The sequence below is a fragment of the Bufo gargarizans genome, chromosome 4 (assembly GCF_014858855.1).
Source record: "Bufo gargarizans isolate SCDJY-AF-19 chromosome 4, ASM1485885v1, whole genome shotgun sequence".
Classification (NCBI taxonomy): Eukaryota; Metazoa; Chordata; class Amphibia; order Anura; family Bufonidae; genus Bufo; species Bufo gargarizans.
Genome location: NC_058083.1, coordinates 318,336,529 through 318,353,410, shown reverse-complemented (window position 1 = coordinate 318,353,410; position 16,882 = coordinate 318,336,529). Strand labels below are relative to the sequence as shown.

Sequence of the window (16,882 nt, the reverse complement as noted above, 5' to 3'; positions counted from 1 at the left end):
GCCGGCTACAGGCCTAACTTTCTTAAAGGGAGCTATACATTATAATATAGCAGTGTCGGGTAACCTACCCGTATACTGCAAAAGAAGCTATTCAGTCGTCTGCTGTGCCATCCTCTGCTTGCTTCTGCAGATTTTTTCCCCTTCTTTCTGTCTCTCGTCAGTGCGCAGGCGCACTGTTATGGTTAGTCTGTGGAAGACACACTGTTATGGGGGCATCTGTGGATGGCACATTATGCCTTTCATTAGCCCTCATTATGCCTCTCATCACTCCCATATCAGCCCCCATGCCTCTCATTAGCCCCCATTATGCCTCTTATTAACCCTCATTATGCCTCTCATCACTCCCATATCAGCCCCCATGCCTCTCATTAGCCCCCATATCAGCCCTTATGCCTCATTAGCCCCATTATTCCTCTCATTAGCCCTCATTATGCCTCTCATCACTCCCATATCAGCCCCCATGCCTCTCATTAGCCCCCATATCAGCCCTTATGCCTCATTAGCCCCCATATCAGCCCTTATGCCTCATTACCCCATTATAAGCCCTTATGCCTCATTAGCCCCATTATGCCTCTTATTAGCCCCCATTATGCCTCTCATCACCCCCATATCAGCCCCCATGCCTCTCATTAGCCCCCATATCAGCCCTGATGCCTTATTAGCCCCCATTATAAGCTATTATGCCTCTTATTAGCCCACATTATGCCTCTTATTAGCCCCCATATGCCTCATTAGCCCCCATATGCCTAATTAGCTCCCATATGCCTCATTAGCCCCCATTATGTCTCTAATTAGTTCCCATTATGCCTCTCATTAGCTCCTATTATGCCTCTTATTAGCGCCCATATGCCTCATTAGCTCCCATATGTCTCATTAGCCCCCATTATGCCTCTAATAGTCTAATTAGCCCCCATTGTGTCTCTAATTAGCTCCCATGATGCCTCTCATTAGCCCCCATTATGCATCTTATTAGCCCTCATATGCCTCATTAGCCCCATTATGCCTCATTAGCCCCATTATGCCTCTAATAGTCTCATTTATTATAAAATAAAAAAAACACTTACCTCTCCTGCTCCTGGACGCTGCCTGCAATTTTCTTTCTCCTCATTTAACTGTGCTCTGAACTGGCACGCACAGCGTGAGGTCACAGAGCACTCTCACGCTGTGCGCAGCCCTGCACAGCTGACAGCCGAGGACCAGGAAGCGGTAAGTACATAGCGTTCACCACTTCATGGTCCTTCGGTACTAATGAGCGCTTCCATAATGAAAGCGCTCATTAGTATTCATAGGCCATTGGGCAGAGAAGCTGTTTTGGGGAATCAGCGGGGGGGCACCCGGGGGGGGGGGGGAAAGAATAACATAGGGGGGGCAATTGCCCCCCCCCCCCTTGCCCCCCTGTAGCGACGCCACTAAGAACCAACAACAGCAAACATTGCAGACTGGTCCTGGAAAAGAGTCACGGCCACCTGAGAAGAGTCCTGGTTATTCATGAAGTCCTGCTCTCCTGCCACCTGCTGATGGCTGACAGTCTTCTACCTAGTTTTCTCCCTTTCTCTCTAGGAGAGAACTTCCTATCATCAGCAGATGGGCAGGGAGAGTAGGAGATTATGAATAACCATGATTCTTCTCAGGTATAGTTGACTCTTTTCAAGGCCTGTGCTGCAATGATTATTATGCTGGTTCTCGGCAACCACTTACTTTTAGCTCATTAGTGACACCCAGCTGAAATCAGCATTTCTTTCACTAATTTATGCTGCCCTCAATAAGGTCAGCATAAAGTTGATGACAGGTTCCCTTTAAGGATCCCATTCAGTTCAGTAAAGGATCCCCTTTATTATATTAGAATGCCTTTGAACTCACAAAAAAACTTAAACTCACACTGGCTAGGTGCCTTAAACTGTCTCTAGACTGATGACCTAATTGTAAGGGTCACACCATTAACAATGCACTGCCCTTTGGCATTTCTTCTTTTTGCAGGTTTGGTCGAGCTCCAGTTCAGACAAGACTGAGTTGTATGGCAAAAAATAATTCCATTTATGTAGTTGCCAATATTGGTGATAGAAAATTATGTAACATATCTGATGTTGGATGCCCAGATGATGGCCAATATAACTATAACACTGCTGTAGTGTATGACTGTAATGGAAAGCTAGTAGCACGTTATCACAAGGTATGTCTACATGATTTGTTTCAAATTTTGATTAATGTGTCATATTAGCATTTTATCAACATTTAGAGTTTTTCTAAGTTTCATCTGATCTAGAGATTAGCGTACCCATTCTAAACAAATCCAATTAGTTACAAATCTCACAAATTTTCTGCTGTAAAACAAGTTTTGGTGATTCACTATGGACAAATGGGAAACCGGGCAGGAAAGATGAAGATAGAGGACCACATGACCCTTAGAGAGAAGGAGTTGCGTTGATTGGCTCAGAGGATGGCCACCTGTTACCCAATCATTTGGCAGAATTTTGGAAAGTACTTCATTGACAGAAGCCAGAGATGCCATTTTGAGGCTAGCTTGCAATCTGAGAGCATTTGTCTCAACTGTGTCTGCCAGTATAGAGACATATACTGAGCAAAAATATAAACGCAACACTTTCAGTTTTGCTCGCATTTTGCATGAGCTGAACTCAAAGATCTGAAACATTTTCCACTTACAGAAAAGACCCATTACTCTCAAATATTGTTCACAAATCTGTCTAAATCTGTGTTAGTGAGCACTTCTTCTTTGCCGAAATAATCCATTCCACCTCACAGGTGTGGCATATCAAGGTGCTGATTAGCATGAATATTGCACAGGTGTGCCTTAGACTGCCCACGATAAAAGTCCACTCTGAAATGTGCAGTTTGATCACACAGCACAATGCCACAGATGTCACAACATTTGAGGGAGCGTGCAATTGTTGGCATGCTGACTGCAGGAATGTCTACCAGAGCTGTTGTCCATGCAATGAATGTTCATTTCTCTACCATAAGCCGTCTCCAAAGGTGTTTTACAGAATTTGGCAGTGCATCCAACCGGCCTCACAACCGCAGACCTCGTGTAACCACACCAGCCCAGGAACTCCACATCCAGCATCTTCATCTCCATGATCGTCTGAGACCAGCCACCTGGACAGCTGCAGCAACAATCGGTTTGCATAACCAAATAATTTTTGCACAAACTGTCAGAAACTGCTCGTCGTCCTCATCGGGGTCTGGACCTGACTGCTCACATTCAATGGCGTCTGGCACATTAGAGAGGCGTTCTGTTCACGGATGAGTCCCGGTTTTCACTGTTCAGGGTAGATGGCAGACAGCATTTGTGAGGTCGTGTGGATAAGTGGTTTGCTGGCATCAACGTTGTGGATCGAGTGGCCCATGGTGGCGGTGGGGTTATGGTATGGGCAGGCGTATGTTATAGACAATGAACACAGGTTTATTTTATTGATGGCATTTTGAATGCACAGAGATACCGTGACGAGATCCTGAGGTCCATTGTTGTGCCATTCATCCATGATCTTAACCTCATGTTGCAGCATGATAATGCATGGCCCCATATTGCAAGGATCTGTACACAAATACTGGAAGCTGAAAATATCCCAGTTCTTGCATGGCCAGCATACTCACAGGACATGTCACCCATTGAGCATGTTTGGGATGCTCTGGATCGGCATATACGACAGCGTGTTCCTGACAATATTCTGCAACTTCGCACAGCTATTGAAGAGGATTGGACCAACATTCCACAGGCCACAATCAACAACCTGATCAACTCTATGCGATGGAGATGTGTTGCACTGCATGAGGCAAATGGTGGCCAAACCAGATACAGTAAGGCAAAACTGTGCACATTTCAGAGTGGGCTTTTATTGTGGGCAGTCTAAGGCACACCTGTGCAATATTCATGCTGTCTAATCAGCACCTTGATATGCCACACCTGTGAGGTGGGATGGATTATCTCGGCAGAAGTGCTCACTAACACATTTAGACAGATTTGTGAACAATATTTGAAAGTAATGGTTCTTTTGTGAATGTAGAAAATGTTTCAGATCTTTGAGTTCAGCTCATGCAAATTGGGAGCAAAACCAAAAGTGTTGCGTTTATATTTTTGCTCAGTGTATTTAATTAAAAACATTTAATCAGTAGGTAAAAAAGTCACGTTTTTATCAAGAAAAACTTAGGAAGGGAGGCACTGGTCACTGTGTGTGTGTTACATACTGTTTTCATACAACTGTTGGCAAGTGAAAAGTTTATGTTGCACTGCAAACTCTGCTATCAACAAAATCCTGCAACATCCCAATTTTTTTTTTCTGTAAATGAACAGCCAACCAGCCTTTACTTTGTAAAAACCTTGTTTCTACAGTTCATAAGTGATTTATTGGCTTATTGTCAACACCTCCACCATCTGCATCAATAGCGTACATTCTGCTGCAAACACTGCACAATTGCTCACTTTTTTCCCCTAAAACAGTTTAAATTTTGCTACCGTGTCTAATTAAGCACTTAAGTGCCTTTCAGTGTGTCAATACTAGTGTATTTGTAGAAGAGGGTGTGTAATCACACCTATTTAAATTACTGAAAAAACAGCTGCAGTTCTGCTACCGTGCATAATTAAGCACTTTGGCACATTTCAGTGCATCAATACCAGTGTGTTTGTAGAAGGGGGCTGTGGCAGTGGAGCTGCCAGAGAGACATACATATTCATGTCATATGAATGGTGTGTCTTACCCAGGGGAAGCTGGGAGAGAGGGAAGCGTCTTGGAAAATTCTGGTTATCAGGCAACTGGACTGTTAATAAGACTTAAATAGCAGTCAGCTGAAGACCCCAGGTAAATATGTGCTACGCTCTTCCAACAGGCCTCCCAGTCTAAGAAAGAAGCAGGCTATGCCATGGCCTGTGGGAGCCAGGAACTCTGACCAGATGTATGATATCAATTATGACCTATGTTTTAGGGAACTAGGTGGTAGACCCAGGTCCTGCTGGTGAGGGACAAAGTTATGTGCTGGAAATAACATGCAGCTTTATTTAACACATTATATTGCATCAATATACCAGTTTCAATCAACGCATTGTATTACCTCAATATACCATATAGTTTTAGTTAGCACATTGTACTGCATTTTTTTTTTATAAATAATTTATTTTCCAAAAAATAATGTATAACAATCTTCTATTTCAATATCACAAAGCAATAAAGTGAGAGTGCGTTAATAATTTCGTCTAAACCTATACTAAGTTTCAATTTTATTTATAAACCCCCCCATCCCTCCCTCCACCCCCCCCCCCCTTTTTCTTTCCGCGGGGCTGCCGTGTCTGCATCTTTATCATTGTTATTGTTTCCAGTTGCCAGTTACCCCCCCTTCTCCTCCACAAAGCCGCCGCATCTACATCGACTGTCGTTATTTCCAGTTACCCCAGATCCGCTGCCAGACTGCCTTTTTTCCTGCTGTTTGGGCTAGAGTGTGTTCATACTGCCTAACTCTATTCATCCACTCCGACCACTCCTGAAAACTGGGGTATTTCATGGTGCCCCAGTGTTTCACAATTATTATTTTGGCTAGTGCGATGCCCCGAAACCACAGTATCTGCTCTGTTTTAGTTTCATCTGTCTCTGGGAGTGTACCCAGGATGGCATAATCAATGCATGCCTGATACTTCATAGGGGAATAGTCCTGCAGTTTCCAAAATATTTTTATCCAATATTCATTTATCCCTGGGCATTCCCACAACAGATGTTTATAATCTCCTCTGTCTTTGTTACATTTATAGCAGTTCTGTTTCCTATCTTTATAAATGGTGTGCAATAGTGCTGGTGTGTAATAGAGGCGGTGTATGATTTTCAAAAGAATCCATGCATGAACGGGTGAGACGGTCGACCTTTTGATATTTCTGTACACAGTGTTCCAAATAATAGGTTCCCCTTTATGTAGGTCTCTTTCCCATTTAGCCTCACCCCTGAATGTGATCATTTTTGTGTGTTCATATTTTAACTTAGCGTATATATGTGATATGGAGGTGTTAAATGTCATGTCTTGACAAAGATCTAAAAAAGTGTTCCTTACTATCTTCAAATAATTCTTATTCTCCGTGTGTTGTATAGCGTGAATATAATGTCTGGTAATCCTAATATAATGTCTGGTAATATTTCATTTAAGGGCTTAATCAGTCCTTGTTGAAAAACTTGTGCAATTAAATATATTCCATTTTTTTCCCAATATTCAGCGTGGCCTAGTTGCATAACTTGTGGTAAGTGTGCATTCCCCCACAGTGGGGTGTACTGAACTGCTTCAGATACGCCCGCCATATCTCTAATTTGTTGCCAGATATACCCAAGCATTCTACAAAACGGGTTTATTATTTTCTTCTTAAAAATAGCAGTTTCAAGAATGTGAAAAAGATCCGACCATGGTCTACAATGCTCCCCAAAAAGAAGACAGATGCATTTATTCCTCCGATTCCTCACACACCATCTCAATTGGGCAGCTAAATAATATCCTTTTAAAAAAGGGATGGACATTCCACCCTCTTCTTTATACAGATACTGAATCTTAATTCTGACTCGTTTGCGGACCCATATCAGTTCGTTAAAGAGGGTCTCTAACTTGTTGAAAAACTTGTCTTCTATCGTGATTGGACTGGCGTTGAAAACATATAGTAACATTGGTAATAATGTCATTTTAATAAGCGCTATTCGGTTGATTTGTGACAGAGGGAGCTTTAGCCATGTTCTTATTTTTTCCCTAACTTTATCTATTATTGGGAGTACATTCAGTTTCAAATAATGTTCCAGTTTGGTCCCTATCTGGATACCCAGGTACAGTAGGGAATCTGCTGGGGTCAATATACTAACCCGAAAATTGTGGCCCCGTGGAACCGGGCGTCTCAATGGAAGAAATTTAGATTTTTCCCAGTTAATATCGTATCCAGATAGGGATCCAAACTCATCCAGACTTTCCATGACCCTGGGCAAGTTTATATACCCCTTCCCCAAAAAGAGCAGCATATCGTCCGCATATAAACTAATTTTGTCGGCTTCCCCCTCGCACCCGAAGCCAGATATTTCCTCATCTGTTCGAATTTTACATGCAATTGGCTCCAGGAAAAGCGAGAAGAGCAAAGGGGAGAGGGGGCAGCCCTGGCGTGTTCCTCGGTTCAGGTGAAAAGGGGCAGAGTACTCACCATTAATTCGAACCCTCGATACCAGGTTTTGATACAGAATGCAAACCCATCTGGAGAAATACTCGCCCATCTTCACCCGTGATAGTACTTTCCAAAGGAAGGGCCACTCCACCCTGTCAAAGGCCTTAGCGGCATCCAGGGACAGGATGGAGCAGTCCCCCCCCCGTCCCCCGTCTGGATGTTCAGAAAAGCCCGCCTTATATTATCCTGTATGTTTCTTTTGGGAATGAACCCGGTTTGGTCTACATGGACAACTTTATGTTTTTAATCTGTTGGCTAACAATTTGGCAAGAATTTTATAATCTGTGTTCAACAGAGAGATGGGGCGGTAGGAAGCAGCTAACAGCGGATCCTTCCCCTTTTTGGGGATCAATGTGATGGTGGCTTCCATCCATGAGGGGGGTAGGGAACCCATTGTCCAGGATTGATTTAGTACCTCCAACATTGGGGGAAGAATCGTTCCCTCATGTTTCCGGTATACTTCAAATGGGAAACCGTCCACCCCTGGGGATGTATTGCCCTTGATGGAATACAACGTGGTCTGTAGCTCGGTCAGTTGTATAGGTCTATTTAACCAATCAATGTCTTGTTGGTCAAACTCGGGGATATCAATGTTATCCAGATATTGATCTATTTTTTCTCCCTGATTTTGGGACCCGGCTTGGTACAGTGTCAAAAAATACCTAGTGAATTCCCTTAGGATGTCATCGGGGTCTCGTAGGATGTTTCCTGCCTCTGTCCTAATTCCAGTGATATTGGAACCTCCCTTTGATTTTTTTTACTATCATAGATAATAATCTGCTTGGCTTGCCGGACTCGCTAAAACTCCTCAACCCTGAAAAAAACATTTTGTTCTGTGCTTTTTTGTGTAGATTTTGTTTATATTCCTCTTGTACCTTTTTAAGTTGGAGTTGTTTTTCTGGGGTATTTACGTGGATAATCTCATTCGTTATCTGGTTGAGCCTCCCTTCTATTTCTTTTTGAGTTTGGGCAAAGAGATTTTTCTGTTTCCTGATTTCGTATGAATATATACCCCGAAGATATGCCTTGAGCGAGTCCCAAACCATATGGATATGTGTTGAATTAACATTATCCCTCCAGAAGAGTTTTATTTCTTCATTAATCTTATCTAAATCCCTTATCAATGTCATCCAGTGGGGGTTGAGTTTAAAAATTCTATTTTGGTTTGGTTTCTTAGGACTGTCCAGTATTACCATAACCGGGCTGTGGTCAGAGATGCCGTGACATTCATAATTCATTTTTTTAACCTTATTAATGAGCCCGGGGCTGGCGAGAGCCAGATCAACTCGGGACATGGACCTATATGTGTTACTAAAGCAAGAGAATACCTGCTTATTTCCGTAAAGAGATCGCCAGATGTCGACCAATGCCATCTCCGTACAGATTCTAGATAGCACTGTACTTGATCCTAGATTTAATTCATAATTAGTTATGGTAGAAATCCTATCTTTTTTAATGTCCATGACCGAGTTGAAATCGCCCATCACCAGCACCGGACACTCCTCTCTCACATTGTACTGCATTAATATACCAGTTTCATTTAATATTTTGTATTTCCTTGATATACCATTCATTTTCAATAACAGTGTGCAGTGTGTTTGTAGAATGGCGGACATTTAATTGTGCGTCTGTCTATAAATTACAGACAAAAACACTTGTAAATTTGCTACCATTTAATAACCTGTGTACCAAACTTGTGACTTTTCATTTATAGGCCTAATAAAATACCCAGTAAACAAAAGAGTGGAAAACAAAAGACCCATGCCTCATCATCCAAGATTCAGAATGTGGGTTGCTCTAGTAGTCTCGGTTTTGATGGTGGTGGCAGTAGGGGCAGTAGAAATGACAGGGCACTCATGGCAAATACAGATCAGGGAATTGGAAGAGGGACCCAGGAACCCAAGTAGACGTATCACAGTCTAATAATATTGGTGGGGAGAGTACAGACTATAATTATGATTCTGTGTTGGACAGGACCTTGGAATGGATTGGGGTGCTGTGGAGAAGGACAGAAGGTGACATCAGAGGAGGAGGGTGGTGGCTGCAGCAGCAGTAAAGAGCAGAGGCAATGTACGACAAAAACTGCCAGGGAAATATGTTCTTCTATTAAGGTCTGCTCAGGATCTGGTGATGCTGTGGGTGCAAACTCTAAACATGCCAGGCCTAAACCCAGCTTGGCTCTGCATTAGTATCTCACGTATGGCAAAAAAAAAATCACAGTAACAATAAACAAAAGCACTGCTTTGTGCAAGATCTGCAGGTTGAAAATAATGGTCATTCAAGCACAAATATAGTCACCATGGCTCTACTGATGTGAGAAAATAGAACTGGCCACCAGCAATCAGAACAAGATTATCCTCCTTCTCTCTGTCTCTTTTGTGACAGCCAGGCTGCATCCACATGCAGTATAGTGTCCTTGACATCATCATCATCAGTTACTGTTTCTCTCCTCCTTCTCCTCCATCGCCAGCCATTATTAACAGAATGTGTGGCCATGAAACAACTCTACATGCCCCGTAATCTGATGGTGTGCAAGCTTAACTCCCAAGTTGCTTGCAGTGCAGTTGCTGCTATACCACTGAGTAGATTTTGCTGCCTTTAGGGAACTGATGGCATGCGCTCATCCTTGCTAGAAGATACCTAGCCTCCATGATTTAAAAAAAAATAAAAAACATCCCTGCCTTGTACTGTTACGTGGCAGAGAATGTAGGTCGCTTCTTGCAATTGTTACTGTGTAGCAAGATGTATGCCACTGTAGGCACTTGGAGCAGCTTTTTTGGATAGGGACAGTACCTGTCTTTGAAGGTCCACTGGGTCAATGTCTTTGCAGCAGTGGCACCTGTGCATCACACCAACAAGGCCAGGTCCTATCAACACCTCCATGTTTGTGTTGGGCTGGTTCCCATAGCAGGTACTTATCCACCACCTCCATGTTGTCCTCAGTGGAAATTCTCCCATCCCCAACAGAAGCAGGGCAGAGTGTTACTTCCACTCACCCTCCTTTCTATTATATGTCTAAAGTGAAATGTTGCCATGCTGTTTTAGAGCTGATGAGCCTATGCAAGATTAGCCAAGATAAGGCAAGATTAGTAACACAGCGGATCAGTTGCTAAAGTGCTTCAAACAGACAACATCCTGCTGGCTGTCTCCCCACCAACTCCACCTGGACAAGGGGGTCAACAACACCATTGCTGTGCTGCATTTTGGGGAAATAACATATGATCTCTTCATGGTGCATATGATAAATTTAGTGGTGCAACACTTTTTGAAAAAGTACCGTGGCTGAAACAGTATTTGGCAAAGGACTCCCTCCTGGACTTGACAGAATGATATGCCATTACACAGCTTGAGCTGCAATTTTTCACCTTGCATATGCTGGAACATCTGTATGAGCAGCGTAAAGCTGTGAATGATTTAATCATGCACCAGCCCACCTCAGCAGGGAGCATGTATTGTTTTGAGGTCTCATCTCATCAGAGATGTGTGTCGCATACTCGGGCCTAGAGATGGCCTTTGCGTGTTCGCGATTCGCTGAACATGCGAACATATGGAGATATTCGCGCCCGCCATATTCTTTTACATTGTGAAGAACTTTGACCCATGACACATCCATCAAGTGGTACAGGACAGCCAATTTAGACATTTCAGCACATGGACATACCCCCTACCCAGGGGCGGATTAAGTGCATGATAAGCCTGGGGCTGTCTACCCAACTTGGGCCCCCCCCCTCCATTTTAGTTTAGTTTTTTTTTTTTGTATGAAGAGGCTGCGGTGCTTCATGGGTGCCACAGTTTCTTCTTAGGCCATATGACATCTTCAGACTAAAAAAAAATACCCCAAATTGGGTCCTAAACTGAAGAATTTGGGCGTCAAATTTAAAATACATATAATTGTAATAAAAAAGACATGGAGGAGAATACAGCACCACATACCTGTTACATCCAGTGACATCTCCTGTCATGTAGATCTTCTCTTTCCTCTTCTCCTCCATTTGACCCAGACCACCATGGCAAATTCTTTTAGCCGCATCTCGTCTCTACAGTTTGTAACACAGACACGTTAGATTTCTAAATTTTTCCATCAACCTCCTCATCCTGGTGTCCCCACAGTGTCATCCTGCCACCCCCAATACTGTGCCAGTTGTGCTCCCCAATGCCCCAGGAACTATACTGCTGAAAAAATAGTGACCCTGATAGATATAATTGGGGTAATTTATCAAACTGGTGTAAAGTAGAACTAAATTTCCAAAAGAGCTGTCAAATATGAAAGGTGGAATCAGATTGGCTGCTATGGGCAACTAAGCCAGTTCTGCATTACACCAGTTTGATAAATTACCCCAAATGTTCCTATAGTGTCTACAGCAGTTATAATGTCCCCTAGAGTGCCCCCAGTAATAATACCACCCTCTATTGTGCTCCAGGCAATATTCCCTGTATAGTGTCCCCAGAAATAATAGAATTGCCCCTACAGTGCCTCCCCAATAGCAACACCCCCATATAGTAATTTCCACGACACTGCCCCCACATAGTAATCCCCCCATAGTAATTTGCCCCACACAGTAATTTCCCCCAAACTGCCCCCATATAGTAGTTTGCCCCCACACAGTAATTTTCCCCACACTGCCCCCACATAGTAATTTCCACCACACTGCCCCACATAGTAATTTCCACCACACTGCCCCCACATAGTAATTTGCCCCCACATAGCAATTTCCCCACACTGTTCCCACATAGCAATTTCCCCACACTGCCCCCACATAGCAATTTTCCCATAGCAATTACCCCACACTGTCCCGACATAGAAATTACCCAACACTGTCCCCACATGGCAATTTCCCCCACACAATAGTTTCCCCCACACTGCCCCATATAGAAATTTGCCCCCACATAGTAGTCCCTCTCATAATAATTTGCCCCCACATAGTATTCCCTCATAATAATTTGCCCCCACACTGCCCCCACATAGCAATTTGCCCCCACACTGCCCCATCTAGTAATTTGCCCCCACATAGTATTCCCTCATAATAATTTGCCCCCACACTGCCCCCACGTAGCGTTTGCCCCCACACTGCCCCATCTAGTAATTTGCCCCCACATAGTATTCCCTCATAATAATTTGCCCCCACACAGCAATTTGCCCCCACACTGCCCCATCTAGTAATTTGCCCCCACATAGTATTCCCTCATAATAATTTGCCCCCACACAGCAATTTGCCCCCACACTGCCCCATCTAGTAATTTGCCCCCACATAGTATTCCCTCATAATAATTTGCCCCCACCATGCCCCCACATAGCAATTTGCCCCCACACTGCCCCATCTAGTAATTTGCCCCCACATAGTATTCCCTCATAATAATTTGCCCCCACACAGCAATTTGCCCCCACAATAGAAATGCCTCCACACTGCCCCATATAGTAATTTCCCCACACTGCCCCATATAGTAATTTCCCCCACACTGCCCCATCTAGTAATTTGCCCCCACACTGCCCCATCTAGTAATTTGCCCCACATGGTATTCCCTCCCATAATAATTTGGCCCCATACAGCCCCCACATCCCCCCCCCCATGTAATTGATTTATCTTCCCTAATATGTCCTCCTGTGTGTCCCCCCCCAAGTAGGCACATGAAATAAAAATTAAAAAATGAACAAAAAATGAAAAGATAAATACTCACCTATGTCCAGGGCCAGGCGCTTGCTCGCCGGGATTTCACTACCGCATAGGCCTCAGGCCTACAAGGCCTGAAGCCTATGCGGTGAATGCCGGTGATCGGCGACGGGACAGGGAGCTATGCGCTCCCGTGCCCCGCCGCAGTATGTGGGCGTTCGGGTCAGCGTTGGGCCCAGGCCCGGGGCTGCCGACCCGAACGTCCCTATTGTAATCCGCCACTGCCCCTACCTTATAAATAAACCTGATCTGGCCGCCATTTTACATTCAGTGTTTTGCCAGTGTAGGGAGAGGTTGCTGTGTGGAGCAGGGACAGGCTGTTAGGGACACCAAACGCTAGCTAATAGGGCTACAAAAGTCCTTTTAAGGTATAGGTGTGCTATCGATAGGTGTGATACACAGAGGGGTGCGATATACTTATAATATTCTTTAATAATGAGTCAAAAACACATAGATCTATATAGTGATCACCTGGAAGTCAGGGGCCTAGGGGCTAGGGGCTTACTAGGGCCATTTTTATATAGGGTAAGGTTCCGGACGGGGGTCGCTCTTATCAGGGCGGGTGCTCTGTGGTTAGGCTATCATGGCCAGAATAGCACCCCCCTGTAGGGCAATATCAGGGACAGTTCTTTGCCCTGTCCTTCAATACCACATCATCATTTAGCCCAGGGATGGATGTTTTTTGCTTTCCCTCCGGGATTTATCGATGTGCACTGGAACCCCCTGGATTGTGGTAGGGCATATGGTTTCTGATTTGGTGCCGCCAACCAACTGATTTAGTGCCGCCGAGCACTTGTTATTGCCTACCACATCTATGCTTTTTGCTTAACTTATAATTTTAAAATAATTTAATTTATTTTCATTTTGAGGGATATCTTTTACATTCACGGGTCCGCATCCGTTCCGCAATTTTGCGGAACGGGTGCAGACCCATACATTTTCAATGGGGCCGGAATGTGCTGTCCGCATCCGCATTTGCAGATCCACACTTCCGCATCCGTGCTTCCATTTCGGCGAAAAAATAGAACATGTTCTATTCTTGTCCGCAATTGCAGACAAAATTAGGCATTTTCTATTATAGTACCGGCGATGTGCGGTCCGCAAATTGCGGAATGCACATTGCCGGTGTCCATGTTTTGCGGATCCGTGAATGTACCCTCATAGTTACATTATTAAAGGTTACGTTTTATCTTTATGTATATTCTAATGGATTGCCTTCCTTGTACAATGTTATAATATACTTTCTATGTTAGAAAGTATATTATAGTTTATTTGCATTGTGCAGCAGTTGTGTGCGGTTCTGCGGCGATACTGCAGGTATATAGAGGACTGAGGGAAGCATCTTGGTTGTTTTGACAAATTGCCCACCATCAAGAACGTTCTGACTTAGCTGTTAGAATATGTTGGGTGCACTGGTTACATGAGGGCATGCACACATGGAGAACAGGCTCCAGATGTTCCATACAAATCACTACTAGAGAGGATTGTTTTATCTGCCAACAAGCATAAGCAGCTCTCACAGTTCCATTGTCCACCATCCAGACACAGGTGGAACCTTCATTACACACCCCTGTCTCTGCCCAGTCAATATCCAGGCACTTTCAGAAGGAAATTTGGTATCATGGTGCTTACTACATGTCTTGCCTTTGACAGCCAGCCACTGTCTCCTTCTTTTGCCATGGTGAACTAGAAACCTGGAGTGCTATGGACTGAAACCATATTATCTTTTGCTATGAATCCAGGCTCTGTTTGGGATGCAATGACAGTCAGGTTCATGTATGGAGGCCTCATGGTTATCACTTAAATCCTGCCTTTGTTGTCGAGTGACACTCTGGCACAACCTAGTAATTATACGAGGGACACTAACAGTTCACTGATATGTTGCGGACATCCTGTGTCCACATGTGTTGCCTTTCATGGCAGGGCTTTTAACTAGCATTTTTCAGTAGGATAATGCTTGCCCACACAAAGCAAGGCTTTCCCAGGTATGTCTCCTCTAGATTATAGCACCTCCTTGGCCTGTCTGGTCATCAGATTTATTGCATCCATAGGACCAGCTGGGGCACCAGCTTCAGCAACCTATGAGTGTGCAGGATTTACATGTCCAATTGCAACATCTGTGGGCAAATGTGCATCAGAATACCATACAGAACCTTTATGTCTCCATGCCCAACCATATCTCATCTTGTATCCAGGCTAGAAGCGGCCTAAGAGGGTGCTAGAGCCTCCTTTTAATTGTGCAGTTTTCCCCAATAAACTTATCCTTTCACTCTAATATTATAATCACTTACATATATCTAGATTACATTCACACATACAAACTTTCATTCGATTCCAACAACTCTTCCTTGGTGTGTTATTTTTTGTCAATGAGTGTGTTACATCATTCTAGCATATCCAATCTAGCATATTCATGGCTCAGTTATTATTTATGCCAGGTCTAAATGTGGTCAAGATGAATTTAAAGTTGGAGGATTTAATATGTTTCTAGTATGAAGCAACAGGTTCACCTGTGGAATTAAGGCAGATCATGGGGTTAAAATAGGATGTGATGACTTTGTATGTGTGCATGTGCAATATCGTATTGTCCATCTAATCCTACATTTATCTTGCAGTATAACCTGTTTCTTGGAGAGGTCCAGTTTAATCAACCGAAAGAGCAGGAGATTGTGACCTTTGACACCCCATTTGGAAAATTTGGAATTTTTATCTGCTTTGATATACTTTTTTACAATCCAGCTGCTGCGTTGGTAGTAGAGCACAATGTGGACACTGTTCTTTTCCCTACTGCATGGATGAACCTTCTACCTCATCTAACTGCTATAGAATTCCATTCGGCATGGGCCATGGGAATGGGTGTAAATTTGCTCTCTGCAAACACTCATAATACACAGCAAAGGATGACAGGTAAGTCCAAATGCAAGCTTTTTCATATATAATCCAGTGAATATATTTATTTTAAATATATACCGTATGAAGAAGACTTCCACGGCACCTCTGTATGGCAAAAGAAATGTGTCCGTTATTCACCCATGCATCTATTTGGTAAAGCAATTAAGGATTAAATATATACAGTCAGGTCCATAAATATTAGGACATTGACACAGTTCTAACATTTGTGTCTCTATACACCACCACAATGGATTTGAAATGAAACGAACAAGATGTGCTTTAACTGCAGACTGTCAGCTTTAATTTGAGGGTATGTACATCCAAATCAGGTGAATGGTGTAGGAATTACAACAGTTTGCATATGTGCCTCCCACTTGTTAAGGGACCAAAAGTAATGGGACAATTGGCTTCTCAGCTGTTCCATGGCCGGGTGTGTGTTATTCCCTCAGTATCCCAATTACAATGAGCAGATAAAAGGTCCAGAGTTCATTTCAGGTGTGCTATTTGCATTTGGAATCTGTTGCTGTCAACTCAAGATGAGATCCAAAGAGCTGTCACAATCTGTGAAGCAAGCCATCATTAGGCTAAAAAAACAAAACAAACCCATCAGAGAGATGGCAAAAACATTAGGCGTGGCCAAAACAACTGTTTGGAGCATTCTTAAAAAGAAGGAACGCACCGGTGAGCACAGCAAAACCAAAAGACCTGGAAGACCACGGAAAACAACTGTGGTGGATGACCGAAGAATTCTTTCCCTGGAAGAAAATACCCTTCACAACAGTTGGCCAGATCAAGAATACTCTCCAGGAGGTAGGTGTATGTGTGTCAAAGTCAACAATCAAGAGAAGTGGGTTCACCACAAGATGTAAACCATTGGTCAGCCTCAAAAACAGGAAGGCCAGATTAGAGTTTTCCAAACGACATCTAACAAAGCCTTCACAGTTCTGGAACAACATCCTATGGACAGATGAGACCAAGATCAACTTGTACCAGAGTGATGGGAAGAGAAGAGTATGAAGAAGGAAAGGAACTGCTTCTGATCCTAAGCATACCACCTCATCAGTGAAGCATGGTGGTGGTAGTGTCATGGCGTGGGCATGTATGGCTGCCAATGGAACTGGTTCTCTTGTATTTA

The 16,882-nt window shown here is 43.6% G+C and overlaps 1 protein-coding gene across 1 annotated transcript in view; it reads left to right on the top strand.

The window, feature by feature from the left end:
- LOC122936134 (pantetheinase-like) overlaps positions 1–16,882 on the top strand; it is a 97,469-nt gene that overhangs the window by 52,693 nt on the left and 27,894 nt on the right. The window contains exons 4-5 of the mRNA XM_044292167.1: positions 1,978–2,170; positions 15,471–15,762. Coding sequence (XP_044148102.1) covers positions 1,978–2,170; positions 15,471–15,762 — 485 coding nt within the window. The remainder of the gene's footprint in view (positions 1–1,977; positions 2,171–15,470; positions 15,763–16,882) is intronic.